This window comes from Gnatocerus cornutus, chromosome 7 (assembly GCF_029298725.1).
Source record: "Gnatocerus cornutus isolate USDA-ARS CGAHR chromosome 7, icGnaCorn1.1, whole genome shotgun sequence".
NCBI lineage: Eukaryota > Metazoa > Arthropoda > Insecta > Coleoptera > Tenebrionidae > Gnatocerus > Gnatocerus cornutus.
This window is the reverse complement of record NC_142239.1, coordinates 14,494,868-14,509,123: the sequence shown is the minus strand read 5'-3', so window position 1 is coordinate 14,509,123 and position 14,256 is coordinate 14,494,868. Positions and strand designations below refer to the sequence as shown.

At 34.4% G+C, this 14,256-nt stretch overlaps 2 protein-coding genes and 2 long non-coding RNA genes across 7 annotated transcripts; 3 read left to right on the top strand and 1 right to left on the bottom strand.

The window, feature by feature from the left end:
- The first annotated feature begins 1,424 nt into the window (after positions 1 to 1,424).
- LOC148171385 (uncharacterized) lies at positions 1,425 to 2,377 on the top strand. The gene is made up of 3 exons (XR_015770413.1): positions 1,425 to 1,874; positions 1,936 to 2,010; positions 2,062 to 2,377. It is a non-coding gene; the product is annotated as an uncharacterized LOC148171385 (long non-coding RNA).
- Positions 2,378 to 3,398: 1,021 nt separating this feature from the next.
- Positions 3,399 to 3,881, top strand: LOC148171384 (uncharacterized). Of its 2 annotated transcripts, none has more exons than XR_015770395.1 (2): positions 3,399 to 3,715; positions 3,776 to 3,881. It is a non-coding gene; the product is annotated as an uncharacterized LOC148171384 (long non-coding RNA). The 2 variants fall into 2 exon arrangements; XR_015770396.1 differs by having other exon boundaries at positions 3,399 to 3,720; positions 3,776 to 3,863.
- LOC148171383 (putative inorganic phosphate cotransporter) lies at positions 3,775 to 8,029 on the top strand. Of its 2 annotated transcripts, none has more exons than XM_088041248.1 (5): positions 3,775 to 3,905; positions 6,391 to 6,530; positions 6,578 to 6,890; positions 6,937 to 7,304; positions 7,352 to 8,029. In XM_088041248.1, the coding sequence occupies exons 2-5, from the start codon at positions 6,459 to 6,461 to the stop codon at positions 7,922 to 7,924; spliced, it is 1,326 nt and encodes a 441-aa protein (XP_087897374.1). In that variant the 5' UTR covers positions 3,775 to 3,905; positions 6,391 to 6,458; the 3' UTR covers positions 7,925 to 8,029. The 2 variants fall into 2 exon arrangements, with proteins under 2 accessions (XP_087897374.1, XP_087897373.1); XM_088041247.1 differs by lacking the exon at positions 3,775 to 3,905 and adding an exon at positions 4,570 to 4,745.
- Positions 8,030 to 8,254: 225 nt separating this feature from the next.
- LOC148171382 (glutathione hydrolase 1 proenzyme-like) lies at positions 8,255 to 12,977 on the bottom strand. Of its 2 annotated transcripts, XM_088041245.1 has the most exons (9): positions 12,790 to 12,977; positions 12,683 to 12,742; positions 11,814 to 12,392; positions 9,501 to 9,701; positions 9,216 to 9,450; positions 8,982 to 9,172; positions 8,694 to 8,934; positions 8,535 to 8,648; positions 8,255 to 8,488 (listed from the first exon to the last, which is right to left on the bottom strand). In XM_088041245.1, exons 2-9 carry the CDS (start codon positions 12,721 to 12,723, stop codon positions 8,330 to 8,332), a joined length of 1,761 nt encoding a protein of 586 aa, XP_087897371.1. In that variant the 5' UTR covers positions 12,724 to 12,742; positions 12,790 to 12,977; the 3' UTR covers positions 8,255 to 8,329. The 2 variants fall into 2 exon arrangements, with proteins under 2 accessions (XP_087897371.1, XP_087897372.1); XM_088041246.1 differs by lacking the exons at positions 12,683 to 12,742; positions 12,790 to 12,977 and adding an exon at positions 12,440 to 12,611.
- Positions 12,978 to 14,256: the final 1,279 nt, after the last annotated feature.

Below are 14,256 nucleotides of genomic sequence, written 5' to 3'. Positions count from 1 at the left end.
CAGAATAATTGAGAGCAAACTTTAATAAATCAATCTTTTGCACAACTGCAGCAAACTCTTTCCCTTTTCCACCAGCAGCAGTGGAGAAACAGACACCGGAGCTAGTTTAGTTGTGCATCGACATCCATTTAAATCACTTGTGTAAGTAAAGTTGTAGCTTAGCCAGACTTATCTTACCCTACACATGCTAGAAAATATTCTTAAATCATTTATAGAATTTTAATCATTCAGAAGCTTTATTTCCGTTCTTTTTGTCGTAGGTCATAAGTGAAGGAAGGCGGACCTTCACAAGGGAGGGTAAATTCGTGCGCCGCCACACCCCCACACCAAACGCAACTAGTTGTTTTCTAGTCTGCATCATAATTTTTTAAATAGTATATCTACAGTGCCGTCATCATAATTTTTACGAAAAAAAAGCGAAAATTGCAATGTTTATAATAAATTATTTCGTATTGCATTTATAGGCAACCAAGATTACAAGTGCGCGCCGGTTTGAATGAAATTCACTTTTCATTACACACAATAATTCTTCCCTCGTCGCAAGAACAACAATTACGAATCTCTTTTCATGTCTTTGAAGGGAGACATCGATTGATGTCCACAACCCCTGCAGAACCGTGTCTATTGCCTATACTATAATTACACATCCCTAATAAATGTACCCAACACGTAATTTAAAATCATTTAACTTTCCACCCTAATAAGATGTAAAACAGTCGGTATCACGCCGGATCAAAAAGGACGAAAACAAGACGACTGCATTATTAAGGCACTTCAATAAAAAAAAGTTGAGTCAGACGCTACACTTTTTGCAAGTTATAATTGCAGTGGGGACTTTTATCGATTTTAAGTTTTCATTCTTAATTATTATTTAGAGTTCGATTTGCATAATTTTGCTGCCAATTAATTTTTCATTTCTGTTAGGTTACTAACCTGAGCTCGACTCGGAAGAGTCTTAGGGCATAGTTCTGGTTAATTAAAGGGCGCCATAAGTTCGCCCTTCACCCTACATGGATCACGCAACTTATGGCGGCGTGGAAGGCTCGAGATGTGTGTTTAAATGGAATAGAAAATTAAGATCAACAGATATTTTGTCCAACTGAATTTTTTTATGTTAAAAAGTAGTACTAAAATGTTAATAATTCGATAATCACGATCTAAATATTCGAAGAGCATGGAAATGTGGAAAACATGGTGGAAGTACAAATGGCGAAGACGACAAAAAAGAATGAAACCAGAAAAAATAGAACCGCTTAAAAAGAAATCAGCGGGATTAGATAATTCGAAAGAATATTCTTCTTCAAAAATTCAATGCAGAATCAGAAAACGACTTAAAGAAGTGGCGCCTCCACCAATTTTCGCAACTTAATTTTAATGAAGAACTGTGCAATTAGAAAACTACGCTTCTATTTTTATCTAAACGTAAAAAATATCACTTACATGCAAATTTTGGGGGACAGAACCACATTTAAACTAAAGCCCACTTTTTCAACTTCTTTTCTGCGGCCGTGCAATTTTTTATTCCGGTCACTCACACTGTTTCACCACTAGCGATTTATAAATATTCAATTACAACACTTCTTAATCAGCAAAGACGCACATTTCATGAAACAGCAGAAAAATCGATTTTGCTTGCGTCGTAATTTTTACTTCTTCGGTTCAACAAAACGCCGGGAAAACTACGTGCTCAATGTTCCCACGTGTGCTTCGACGATTAGGAGTGAGAGTGGGTGATCAGACAGTTAAAATCAATTGCAGTGGTTGGAGTTATTGATTCAAGCAAAATTAATTGTAGTTTCCAGAATAGTCATTGGAAAAAGAAGTTGCAAAGTTTGATTTGAAACAAAAAATAGTTGCGGTGTGGAAGGAGAAGGGTAAGTTTCAAATGTTTGTTGGACTACTATTGAAACCCTTTTAATCGGACTTTTCGGCCAGGACTGTTTCCATTCCGGAAAGAAATACGTGTTCCGGATAATCGGGTTTCCAGTACATCAAAATAATCTTATTCATGTAATTGTGAAGATAATCTGAGAAGTCCTACCTTAACCCATTTTGCTGCAGGTCGAAAAAAATGTGTGAATTAAAGATGTTTGCATACATAATCCACAAATTCTCGAAACTCACTGCTTCAGCATCAAACACGCATCCGATATCCCGCTTATAAAATACTGATTCACTCTGTGCTGTGGGGAGGATCTTCGATGACACAATACGGGGCGTTCCTAGCTTGGTGGTTGGCTAACTCACCCCTTGGAGGGTGTTATTTACAAGAACGTAGCGTGCCAGCAACTAAATTATCTTGTAAAAAATAATAAATAATAAAAATATTGCTAGAGGGCATGGGTGTGATAATTGTGGTATTTTCTGGGACTATGTACTTGTAGGTAATTTTAGGCTTCTAGAAAATCATCAGTTGGGTGGACGTAGTTATCCAAAGGAAAGGCTCAAGTTTCAAAGTAAGTAGATTTTTTGATGTCGTAGTGACGGAAACATTTAGAGTTTAGGTCGTCTGAATTTTAAATAGTCAAGTTTCAAAATACTCAATTGCAACTTTTAATGAGACTTCCTGTGAACTTACTTGGTCCGTCCAATAAGTTCCTCTCAGATTGTGTTTTATCTTCATTTTTGTCAGTAGTATTATTTGTTATTTTTAACTTCGTTTTTCTCGAATTGTATACTTTTGTGTTTTGCTTTTTTTGCGTTCGGCACAATGAATCACTAGTCGCTCTGTTATCTGCACAAATATTAACGCTGAATGAAGATTCGAAGGAAAAGTAACTAACCAAAAGTCTGTTTATCTTATAGTTCTCGGAACACAACAAAGCTAAACTAAACTTGTATAATACTAAGAAAAGTTAAAAGCAACGCGAAGAGCTACTAGGAATTTGAACTCCTTTTATATTTTTACTAGTTAATAAGACAATTTCGGCGAATTTGGGTTTATATTGACAAGAAATTCAACAAATTATAATAAATTTGGAAGTAAAAATCTGTAGATCATACTTGTAAAAGTGTAATCAGAAGTGACGAACACAAACTCGAAGTGAAGTGTTTGTTTTTGTGTTGAAAATTTCGGTGCTTTTCTGTATTTTCTTGCCTCTTATTAATTTGACTTTTTATGTAGTTTTCTTCCCGTAATTCTTATTTTCTCGTCTTCCCCATTTCCCTGTTTGTTTGCAATGAAGACTGGACGAATTAAATGCCACAAAAAATGTGCCTTTCGTTTCATTAATGGAAAAATGTTAGTTAAAACAATCTAGACGTGCGAGAAAAAGTCGATTTAAATGTTAATTGTGGATAAATAAATCGTATTTTAGAGAAAATTTGAAAACTAAATTTTTTAAATTGATTTTTAACAATAATGCTTCTATTTGAAAGGCGTTTTTCTGACTTTATTAAGTGTCTTTTTAGTTAGTGAAATAGGATGAAGTGAAATTTTGAAGGCTTAGAAGTAAATGTCTCTTAATATTTTTCTGCTCTACTAAATCAGAACATTATTTAGGAATCAGGTGAGCAAAAGTGATAATAGTGATAATATAGCAATGCTTATCTGCACTTTATCTATAATACACCACATTATTATTACATGTTACATTGTATTCTTAGATTTTAAAAATTTCAGATTCTTCCAGGTACTCAAATTCTTCTCAGCCAAATTTTTGGAAATGTCGTATTTGCGAGCTTCTATTTTTATCGTTTGTCAAATTCTGAAAATGTAATGTAATGTAAATCTTTGACTGTTTTTAGGTTTTCAGATTTGTAGTTTTTTTTTCAGGTCCTCCGTTCTTTGAGATCAATTTTTATTGAACTTGAACCAGACAGAAATCGAAAGTTTCAAAGCTTTTACGACGTTTAGACGTGGCCCACCTAAGACTTTCCAGTTCAATATCTTTGTTATTCAAGAGGTACAGACAGTATTTTCTTAGGGTAATTTTATTTGTCTAAAGATTCAATTTACAAGAAAATAAATAAAAAACAAGTTAACATTTCTAAAAGCTAGAAAATCATCTTTGGCTGTTAATCAGAGAATTTTGGACATCCCTGACATCTCTTTTTTTTGTTTATGTCTATTTTAATCTGATTATGATGAATTTCAGCTTACAGTCTTATTCTGGCTCTATTATGATTTATTATTTACATTTTTTTTGAAATTATTGCACAAAGAAACCGTTAGAATGTGCAGAAATTCAAACTTGACAAAAGCAAGGTCCGCAGGGATGCACATTTGTTATTTACTTTCTTTTATATGTATGATGTGAAGCGCTGGAAAATAACAATAATAGGTAATAATTACGAAATACTCTGGACACATTCTAGTTTAGATAACCATGTGCTTATTATATCCGATCAATACTTCATAATTAGAGTAAAATTACGTCGTATCAAAAAACAATTTTTTAATTACGAGTTAGCCACAACTTTTTTCCTTACAATTATAGTAAATTAGTAAAAACGTGTTCTGCGATAAGACCACTACCTCAACAATAGACACTTATTTTTCCTATCAAATTTTTGAGATCGCATCGGAACTTTTCCAACTCTCCTCACTATATAAAGAATTTTTGTTATTATCGGAAGCAGTACATCGGTGTTGTTCTAATCGCCACCACACAAAATAAAATAATGATGGTTTATGTTATTCAGTGATAACAACTAACTTATTACACTACGAAATATGACAGAAAAAAACAAAAATGAAGTTCAGCTCGAAGAAGCTAGACACCATGAAGAAGTTAAAGCACCAGGTCAGTTTTAGGTTAGACAAGAATACTAAAAATGTTGTTATCAAAACTTGTTTAGCGAGGTCAAAAATTTATGGAGGTTCCACCTGAACGTGTCTAGCAAATTTAATCGTGTTGAGGTGGCACTTTTTCTTTGACTTCGTAGTTTGATGTTAATTCAATGGCCTCTGCAGAATATAAAAAGATTTATGATCGTTGACCTTAGTTTTTATAGAGTTCATATTATCATTCACATTGCAGTATTTTGAATACTCTGATTTATCTTCTTATCAGACAATTTGAGCTTCATTCTCAACTCTTCAGTTCTTTGGGGGCCAGAGTTTTTTTTTAATTTTCTTAAGTGCTCTTATGATAACTTTTAAAATTCTCAGGTAATTATCTTACAATTAAAAATTAATAATAAATCTTATCAATTTCCATCTAATAAATTCCAATTAACATCGTTCAGTCATTTGGAAAAGACGTGATCGTACGAGATTTTTCATTGTGATTGACAAGATAAAGATGAGATTTTTTCTTATCAATCAGTTATTTAATATTAAGCCGATTTTAATGCGCTATGAAGTATTACAGCGATTAATCTTGTTGTATTAAAAAAAACGGGGAATTAGGGCTTCACGAGAGGACGATTACAGTACAATACGATTTTTGAATACAAGGAGACTGGAGGTTGTGTTATCAGATACGTAAATGTAAACTGAAAAAATAATAAACAATAATAGATGAATTACACGTGAAGTACTTAATTCAGATCAAGATAAGAGAAACATTTTTGTAATTATGGAAGATTTATTTTCGGGGTTTTGGTTCGTAAATAACAACAGTGAGGAATTATTTCACTCATTTTGTTGCCTAATGAGTTTTTTTTTATCACTAGCTTGAGAACCTTTTATTATGTAGTCGGCTTCCGAACTGAGAAATTAAATTTCAAGTAGATAAAGATTTGCTTCGATCCTTCAAATCTCAGGAAATAATAACGCTCTGGCCAGAAAAATGTCTTCTTAATTACCATTAGTATATTCTTGTTGGGTAATGAAAAAGTGTGTGATATGATAAACTCATTATACAACTAGTGACGTAATTGGACTACATTACATCACTTATTTTTTATTACACTCATTTTGTTGATATTTGACTGTCAATTGCACAAGAATTTTGCATTTTTTAGACGTGAGCCGTCGTAGATAAAATGTTGTATATTATACAAAACACAGGGTGTCCCAGAACTCGCGCCCCATAGAGCAAGGGAGGGTGCCGACAGCAATACAGATGGTAAATTTCAAAACAAAAATTGACTAAGTTTAATAGTATTCAAGAACTGATAAAAAGTTAACAACCAATCCCAAAAGCTTATTCGAGAAGTGGAGTAAAAGGCCATCCCAATTTCCTAGGCAACGAGAGTCTAATGTTCATCTGACCAATGGATGATAGTATGTGTCCATAGTTACCAATTTTCAAATTCTGTTCAGCTTCAGGATTGGCTACAGTTTTTTTGTCTTATCTCGGTTATTTTTTGAGTTAAAAAATTATAGTTTCGAAATTTTGGTTCAGAATTTTTGCCTCCATAAGCCCTTTTTCTCTGGGGCGCGAGTTCTGGGACACCCTGTATATTAAGAATATTTTCTCATTTTTTTTTTATCATTTTTAGACGCTTGGTACGGCTGCCGCCACACTCAAGTCATCCTCTGCTTTCTCCTCCTTTCCATTGCGTACTCCATGAGAGTGAATCTCTCCGTGGCCATAGTAGCCATGAACGACAACACGACTACATCAAATCCAGATATTCCTGTAAGTCCACTTCCTGCAGGCTCTAAAAATAATTGTCATCTTTATAGACGTACAATTGGGACGACAAAAGTGTGGTCCTCTCGTCGTTTTTCTGGGGCTACGTCGTCCTCCAAGTCTTCGCAGGTCAACTAGGAAAAAACTACGGTCCTCGATGGTTTCTTGTAATAGCAATGACCGTAAACGCCATCGCTTGCATGGTAACTCCCGTGGTAGCTGAGAATTTAGGATCAAAAGGAGTTATGGGAATCAGAGTAATTCAAGGATTATTCCAGGGGTTTATTTATCCTTCTGCGCACAACATTTTGGGGAAATGGGCACCTACCCCTGAAAGATCTCGAATGGGGACATTTGTTTTTTCCGGTAAAGTACAATTGAAGGTGCTTTTTTACTGATTAATTTTACTCAGGTTCGTCTTTTGGTACCATGATTGGTATGCCCATTACAGGGATGATATCAGCAAGTTGGGGCGGATGGCCCATTAGTTTTTATTTCTTTGGCAGCTTGGGGTTGTTTTGGGTGGCTCTTTGGATTTTCCTGGGATCCAATTCACCAGCAGAGCACAAAGGGATTTCGGAAGAAGAACGAAACTATATTGAATCTTCGTTGGGACAAGAAGAGCATAAACTTATCCCAACTCCTTGGAAAGCGATTTTCACTTCTTTGCCCATGTGGGCCATTATTGTTGGAAATTTCGGACAAAATTGGGGCTACGCAACTCTGTTAACCGAAATTCCAAACTACATGGACAAGATTATGAAATTCGACATGAAATCTGTAGGTTTTAACAATGAAGTTAACACGTTTTATAAGAGTTTTTACAGAATAGTTTACTGTCGGCGGCTCCTTATTTAGCACTGTGGATACTGTGCTTCGTGTTTGGCCCCCTTTCAGACTACCTCATCAACAACAAGATTTTATCAAGAGGAACAGTACGAAAAATTTTCAACACTGTCGGAACGTGTGGTCCAGCCATAGCTCTAGTCGTTTTGGGCTACGTGCCTACCGATCAAACCACATTATCCGTCGTTCTGCTCATTATAGTTGTCGGCATCAACGCGGCAGTTTTCTGCGGATTCCAAGTCAACCACATCGATTTGGCTCCGAACCACGCCGGAGTATTGATGGGAATCACAAATGGATCTTCAAATATTTTTTCAATCATTGCTCCTTTGGCCGTACAAGTTATAGTTTATGACGAGACTGACAAGTCGTTGTGGAGGATCGTTTTCATTATTTCTTCTTGTATTTACGTGGCGTCGGCAATTTTCTATATTATTTTTGCATCTGGGGAAATTCAGGACTGGAATGATTATGGTGAAAATAAAAGGAGTAGTGAAGATGCAGGAAAATTACCAAACAAAGAGGAAGTTCATGAAGAGAGAACTAAATTTTGAGGACGCGGGATTTAGTTCATTTAATTCTGCTAGTTTAATAGCAATCTTATTTATGTGTTTTGTAAATATGTAGTTAAAATGAAGAGATTAAATGTTTTTTGAGTGTTGGGTTTTTTTGGTCGTCCATAATTAATATTATTGGGTATTTTTTGGTCTTTTCTATTCACTAAACTAAACAAAGGAACTACCGAAGTTGAGGAATTAAACCGAAAATGATGAAAAACTTTGGTAATCCTAAAATCTTCTGGTCCAATTTTCTTCTTCGTTGTTATTTTTCTACCTTTTTATTTGACGGGCGTTATCTTAAATTTAACTAAATTAACTAAAACCGAAAAATAAAAACTCTTTAATTGCACTTAATTTAAGATAATAAATAAATCAACTAATAAATATTGGTACGTCGTACTAATAAACAACTGTGCTATCTCCTGATCTCCTCTTATCCGTGGCGGTCCTCAAAACACCTCCTTGTCTTGAGATTGAAGTCACAGCCGAAAATCCTGTATTTACTGTTATATCAAATTCGTGTCCAATTCCATGTAGAGCATTCACAAAGTTCATATCCTGAATACAAAAAAATAGAATAAAAACCAAATTTAACAAATCTTACATTTGAGAAAGGATGTTCAAACTGAATTAACATCGGGAAGAGTTGGTGATGGAGGCGCCTACTGTTCACCGCTTCTTGTATTGAAACATTGAACCAAAGATTTTTAATCGTAATCTGAAACCAACGAATCAGTGAGTGAAGACGCGAATATTCCCTCACCTGTGCCACGGATGTTGTAATTTTAGTACCACCAGCAGCTCCAATCACCAGTTCTACGTCGCCATCGTCGGCGATAATTATAGAAGGGCACATCGAAGACAACGGGCGTTTTCCTGGTTTTATATAATTAGCCACTGAAGGAGGCATTCCGAAGCTATTGTTTATATTAGGAGACGAGAAGTCGTCCATTTCGTCGTTTAAAATGATTCCGGTGCTACTGGACATAAATCCAGCCCCAAAACTGAAACACACCCTTAATTTCAGTGATCACATCGTCTGAAATATTACTAGAGATTGATGGTACTGGTGACGGAAACAGCGTCGCCATTGGGTGCTAAAACAGAAACATGAGCTGTTCCGTGATCTTCCGGTTGTACTGTCTTAGCCCCGTAATGTTCCGGGTCTTGGAAAGTTTGAGTGTCGGTGATCTGTGATCTTATTTGTGCCGCGTAGTCCGGTGATGTGAGATTAACGACTAACTGGAAAAAGAGTGAGATTTGAACGCGGGGTTTGAACACTTACACCTCCAATGTCAACAAATTTCGAATCTCCCAGTTCCGTTCGTTTCCCGTACCCGAATTTAAAGCTCTCAATGATTCTCTGCCAGTTGGAAATTGAGTTAGGTTGACTGTTATCCAAGAAACCGTTCAGGATGTTCATGATAAAACCTAAGATAACTCCAGAACCTGGAAGGGGACTCGTGTACATCACACGGTTGGACGAAAGATTTATAGTAACCGGAGTCTGCCATTCCACTCTGGAATTGAGGATGTAAAGAGAAATAACAATGATGATTGATAAAAGTACGTGTAACTTTTTAAGTCTTCGGCGCTGATAATCCCACCGTGGTCTCGGATATCTTTCACAAAGCCTTCGGTTAGTTCTCCGTTGTACAGGACGTCGGCGCCTTTCTCTGCTACTAGTTGGAGGGTTTTGGCGAGCTTGGGACGTTTTATGTATTGGCCCTCAAGATAGGCTTTTCCGGTTTTCGGATCGATGAACGTTTCGCTGAAAATGCACGTTCTAATTATGTATTATCAAAATGTAATAAAAAAATTATCTACGACCTTGGTATAAAAACTGTTAGCTAATTGTTCATAAATACCAACGGCGATAATGTTAAAAATAAGTCTGTTAAAGAAATACTTCGTGCTGTTTTTATCTGAAAACAATTATTTTTATTGTGTGGTAAAAATGCTGCTAAAACTGATAACGTGGAATATTCTTGCTTGTAATAATAATTTAACTTTAAATTTCTCTAATTCAAAATCTAATGACGAGTTTAAGTTTTCGTAAATTTATATGCAATGGGACACTCTGTATTGGCAATTTTGATTCTAAAACAGTGAAATTAGACGGCGTTACTACTTTAAACTTGTTGATCTCCTGTACTAAATTACAAAATTATATGGAAAGAAAAGGAATTTTTAGAAATTTTATCAATGCAACAATCTGTTAAACTTTCCATTTTTTTATACTAAATTTCATAACTTTGAGTTTTTATTCTAGAACTCTAGAATTTGGAGGCGTTATTACACTTATTACTTTCGACTAGTTTAATACATGTGCCGAGTTACAAAATTTTAGCACAAGAATGTGAGTTTTTAGAAATTTCCATTTGTTAGACGTATAAAAAAATTCAACTGTTTTCTATTAAATTCCGTAAATTTGGAAATTTTGATTCTAAAATAGTAGAATTTGGTGGTTTTCCTACTTTAGACTTTTAATCTCCTGTACTAATAAATCACAAAATTATAAGTCAAGAAATAAAATTTTAAAAAACTTTCTCAATGATACAATCTAAAAATTTACAAATTTTTTATACTAAATTTCATAAATTTGATAGTTTTGATTCTAAAACTTTAGAATTTGAAGGCGTTATTACTTCGAACTAGTTTAATACATGTGCCGAGTTACACAATTTTAGAACAAGAAGGTGAATTTTTAGAAATTTTCATTTGCTAGACGGACAAAAAATTTAACAGGTTTTCTATTAAATTTCGTAACTTTGAAAATTTTTATTCTAATATAGTAGAATTTGACGGTTTTACTACTTTGGACTTGTTTATCATATGTACTGAATTACAAAATTATATGGCAAGAAATGGAATTTTTAGAAATTTTATCAATGGAGCAATCTAAATATTTCCAATTTTTTTATACTAAATTTCATAACTTTGATAGTTTTGATTCTAAAACTTTAGAATTTGGAGGCGTTATTACAACCTGTGCCGAGATACAAAATTTTAGGACAAGAATGTCAATTTTTAGAAATTTTCATTTGCTAGACATACAAAAAAATTCAACTGTTTTCTATTAAATTCGACAACTTTTGGAACTTTGATTATAAAACAATATTTTTCGGTTTTACTACTTAAATATTATCAATTTTTTATAGTAAATTTACAAAATTATATGAAAATGGATTTTTTAGAATTCTTTTCCACGGAACAATCTGTAAATTTTTTAAAATAAATGTCATAACTTTGGGAATTTTTGTTCTAAATCAGAAGAATCTGTAGGAGTTATTACTTTCGACTAGTTTAATAACTGTACTAAATTACAAAATTATAGGATGAGAAATAGATTTTTTAGAATTTTTTTCCACAGAACAATCTAAAAATTTTAATTTTTTTTATACTAGGTAAATTTCATAACATTGACAATTTTGATTCTAAAACAGTGGAATTTGCCGGCGTTACTACTTTAGACTTGTTTATCTCTTGTACTTAACTACCAAATTTTAGTACAAGAAATGGAATTTTTAGATTTTTTTTGCGTCTTGCAGAAGTTAAAAAAGGCACAATAAAGGCGAGCACGTTAGTATTTTATCTAAACGATTTTTGTGGTCATTCTGATAGACTTCGAATAATTTAAATAATTTCAATATTTTCGAACAGAATTATAAACTCTGGCTGATATTGTTTTACCATCACTGTACTTTTTTTAGTTCATCCTGTATATGTATAAGTGTTTCAAGCTTGACCCTGAAAACGAACTTATCTACTAATACCTATACAATAATCGTGTAATTGACGTGATATTTCTAATCTAGTACCGATTACCCAAGAATTCTTTAAAAAAATTAAAATGCTACCTAACTTAAAAACAGTAAAATACCTAAGTCCGGGGTCCGTCTTGATCTTCTCCTCCTCGCCCGAAATCAACTTCGCCAAGTACTCCGTCACCAAAATCCCTTCCAAGCACAAATCAATAGTTGGTTGCACCAAATCCTTCCATGGAGTAACATTCCCGTACCTTTGGTACGCCTCCCAGTACCCTTTCAATTCTCCCGGTACCGCCACCGCCAAACCTCCCTTCGTCGATTGATTCAAATCTCCAAACATGGTTTCATTCGCGTTCGCCGGTGCCGTTTCGCGAGCATTCAACGCTATTGCTTTTCCTTTTTCTTTATCGTAGATCGTCATGAGAAATCCTCCTCCTAAACCCATACTCTGAGGCATGGAGACTCCTTCGCAGAAGAGAGCGGCGATGGCAGCTTCCACAGCGGTACCACCATTGTTGAGAATGGAGGCTCCAATCTGAGCGCAAGTGTGGCCGTTGGTGACCACAGCTCCTCGAGGAATTCGTGCAGAGTCAGATTGGTTTTTGACAAGGAAGTAGATAATTACGGCGATTATGGCAAGGACAACAACGGCGGTGATGAAGAAAGCGAAGTACTTGTAGGGTTTTCGTAGTCTGGAAGGGAAAAAAGTGATCTTGACATGGAAAATCGTAACACTTACTTATTGATCATCGTGAGTAATCGCCGTCAAGTTTATTATTATGTAATGCGGTGACCAATAAAGTAACAATGGAAAAGATTAGTTCAATGTCGATGAGAAGAGTTTTGGCGTGCGACGCAACACAACTGAGGATGAACTAATTACAATTAGGTGCGACAATAATTTTAAGAGTACAATAAACGAGATAAGTTTAAGCATTTTTATAATCCTATCAAAACCTCTATTAAAAACTAATCACTGTACCTTCTTGATTTTAGTTTGCGCAAATCATACACTACCGTCATGGTTGAGGAGAGAAAGTGCCTAAAATAAATCAATGCGTAAAAAATTTAGCAAATGTCACCACTTACCCTTGCAAGCACTATCGATTAATCACAGTCAAAGACGCGTAATTTTCCAATTTATTCGTTTTGTTTCGATCTTCGTAATCATTAATGCGCGATTATATTTTCTATGCATTAATTTGCATGATAAGACAAAGTAGTGCTGGAGTGGTTCCCGCTGTATTTCCGTCGGTACTGATCGATTATATTAAAATTCTCCGGACTCGTGCCACAACCTTGTGGCGCCTACACTCACATTTAAATATCAATAAGAAAATTGCCATTACCAACCTGATAACATAACAATTAATGACCTATTTACTTGTGAAATTGAAAATTCGCAGCATGAACACGCCTTACCATTTATTACCTAATAAATTAATTACCGTTCATTAGCAAGTGGGATAATTTATGACTGATTTTTAAAGGGCATAGCGACAATTTACTTATTTTAAACTCCGTAAATTTGGACCACATCTGTCTCAGATGCAGATTTTTAGCCATGTCACGATCGGTTACTACGGGCGGTACCTTTAAAAATGTTATCATAGAGTGAGTTCAATTTCCTCCTAAGTATCCACTTCACTTGGAAATTTTATTTATTATACGTCGCCTGTTATCATAATCTATGCACATTCTTTTTATTGTCTCTTACAATTTTTAAAAGATGCTGAGTCAGGCTCTTCGCATACATAGAATTTAGCAGCAAACATAAATATTGATTTTTTTAATCATTCCTTGATTTAGACAATTTACCTCAAATAACAGTCTTTATAAAAAAGTGTTATGTAGTTGCGTCCATGAGAAAATACCTAAGTGGGTTATAATTATTTTTAGTTGGTTCAAAGTACAAATCTCATTAAACTTGTTAAATGAATTGTTCTGAAATATTTATTTACTTTTTCTAGAATAATGTGTGTGATAAAAATGGGACTGTAATAATTGTAATTGTAATCAGTATAAAAGCTGATAAGATGATAAGCGTGGAATCGTCAAAACTTATTACAGACAAATGCGACAAACTGTCTTATGAAACGTGTGTCCTTCTGCTTTTACCATTTTTTTGAAAAAATGAATTTTACATTTAGGGACTTTTTCTTAGAACGGTTAAGTGACATCATTTAAGTGACAACTGTCATCAAATGGCGTTTACTATTGGATGAATCTTATTATTTTGACAACAATTGACATGAGTACCAACACAAAACAGTGCTTTAAGGAGTTTCGGAAACAATTGAAAAGCAGTGCTGTAATGAAACTCTTAAAGCAGCGAATCAGAATATCTTTCAAAATCGTATATTTTTTTATTTTAAAATTCAAAGTTTGCAGTTTCTGAAAATTTTGCTCTACAATTTTTTAATTTACGACTCAAATACACCAAATTTCATAGCTGCATCAATGAAATTACCGAAATTACGAATTTTAGTGATGGATCTCGACGAATTTTTGGATTCTTAAAATTTCTTGATTTTCAGATGCTCCTGAATCCTCGGA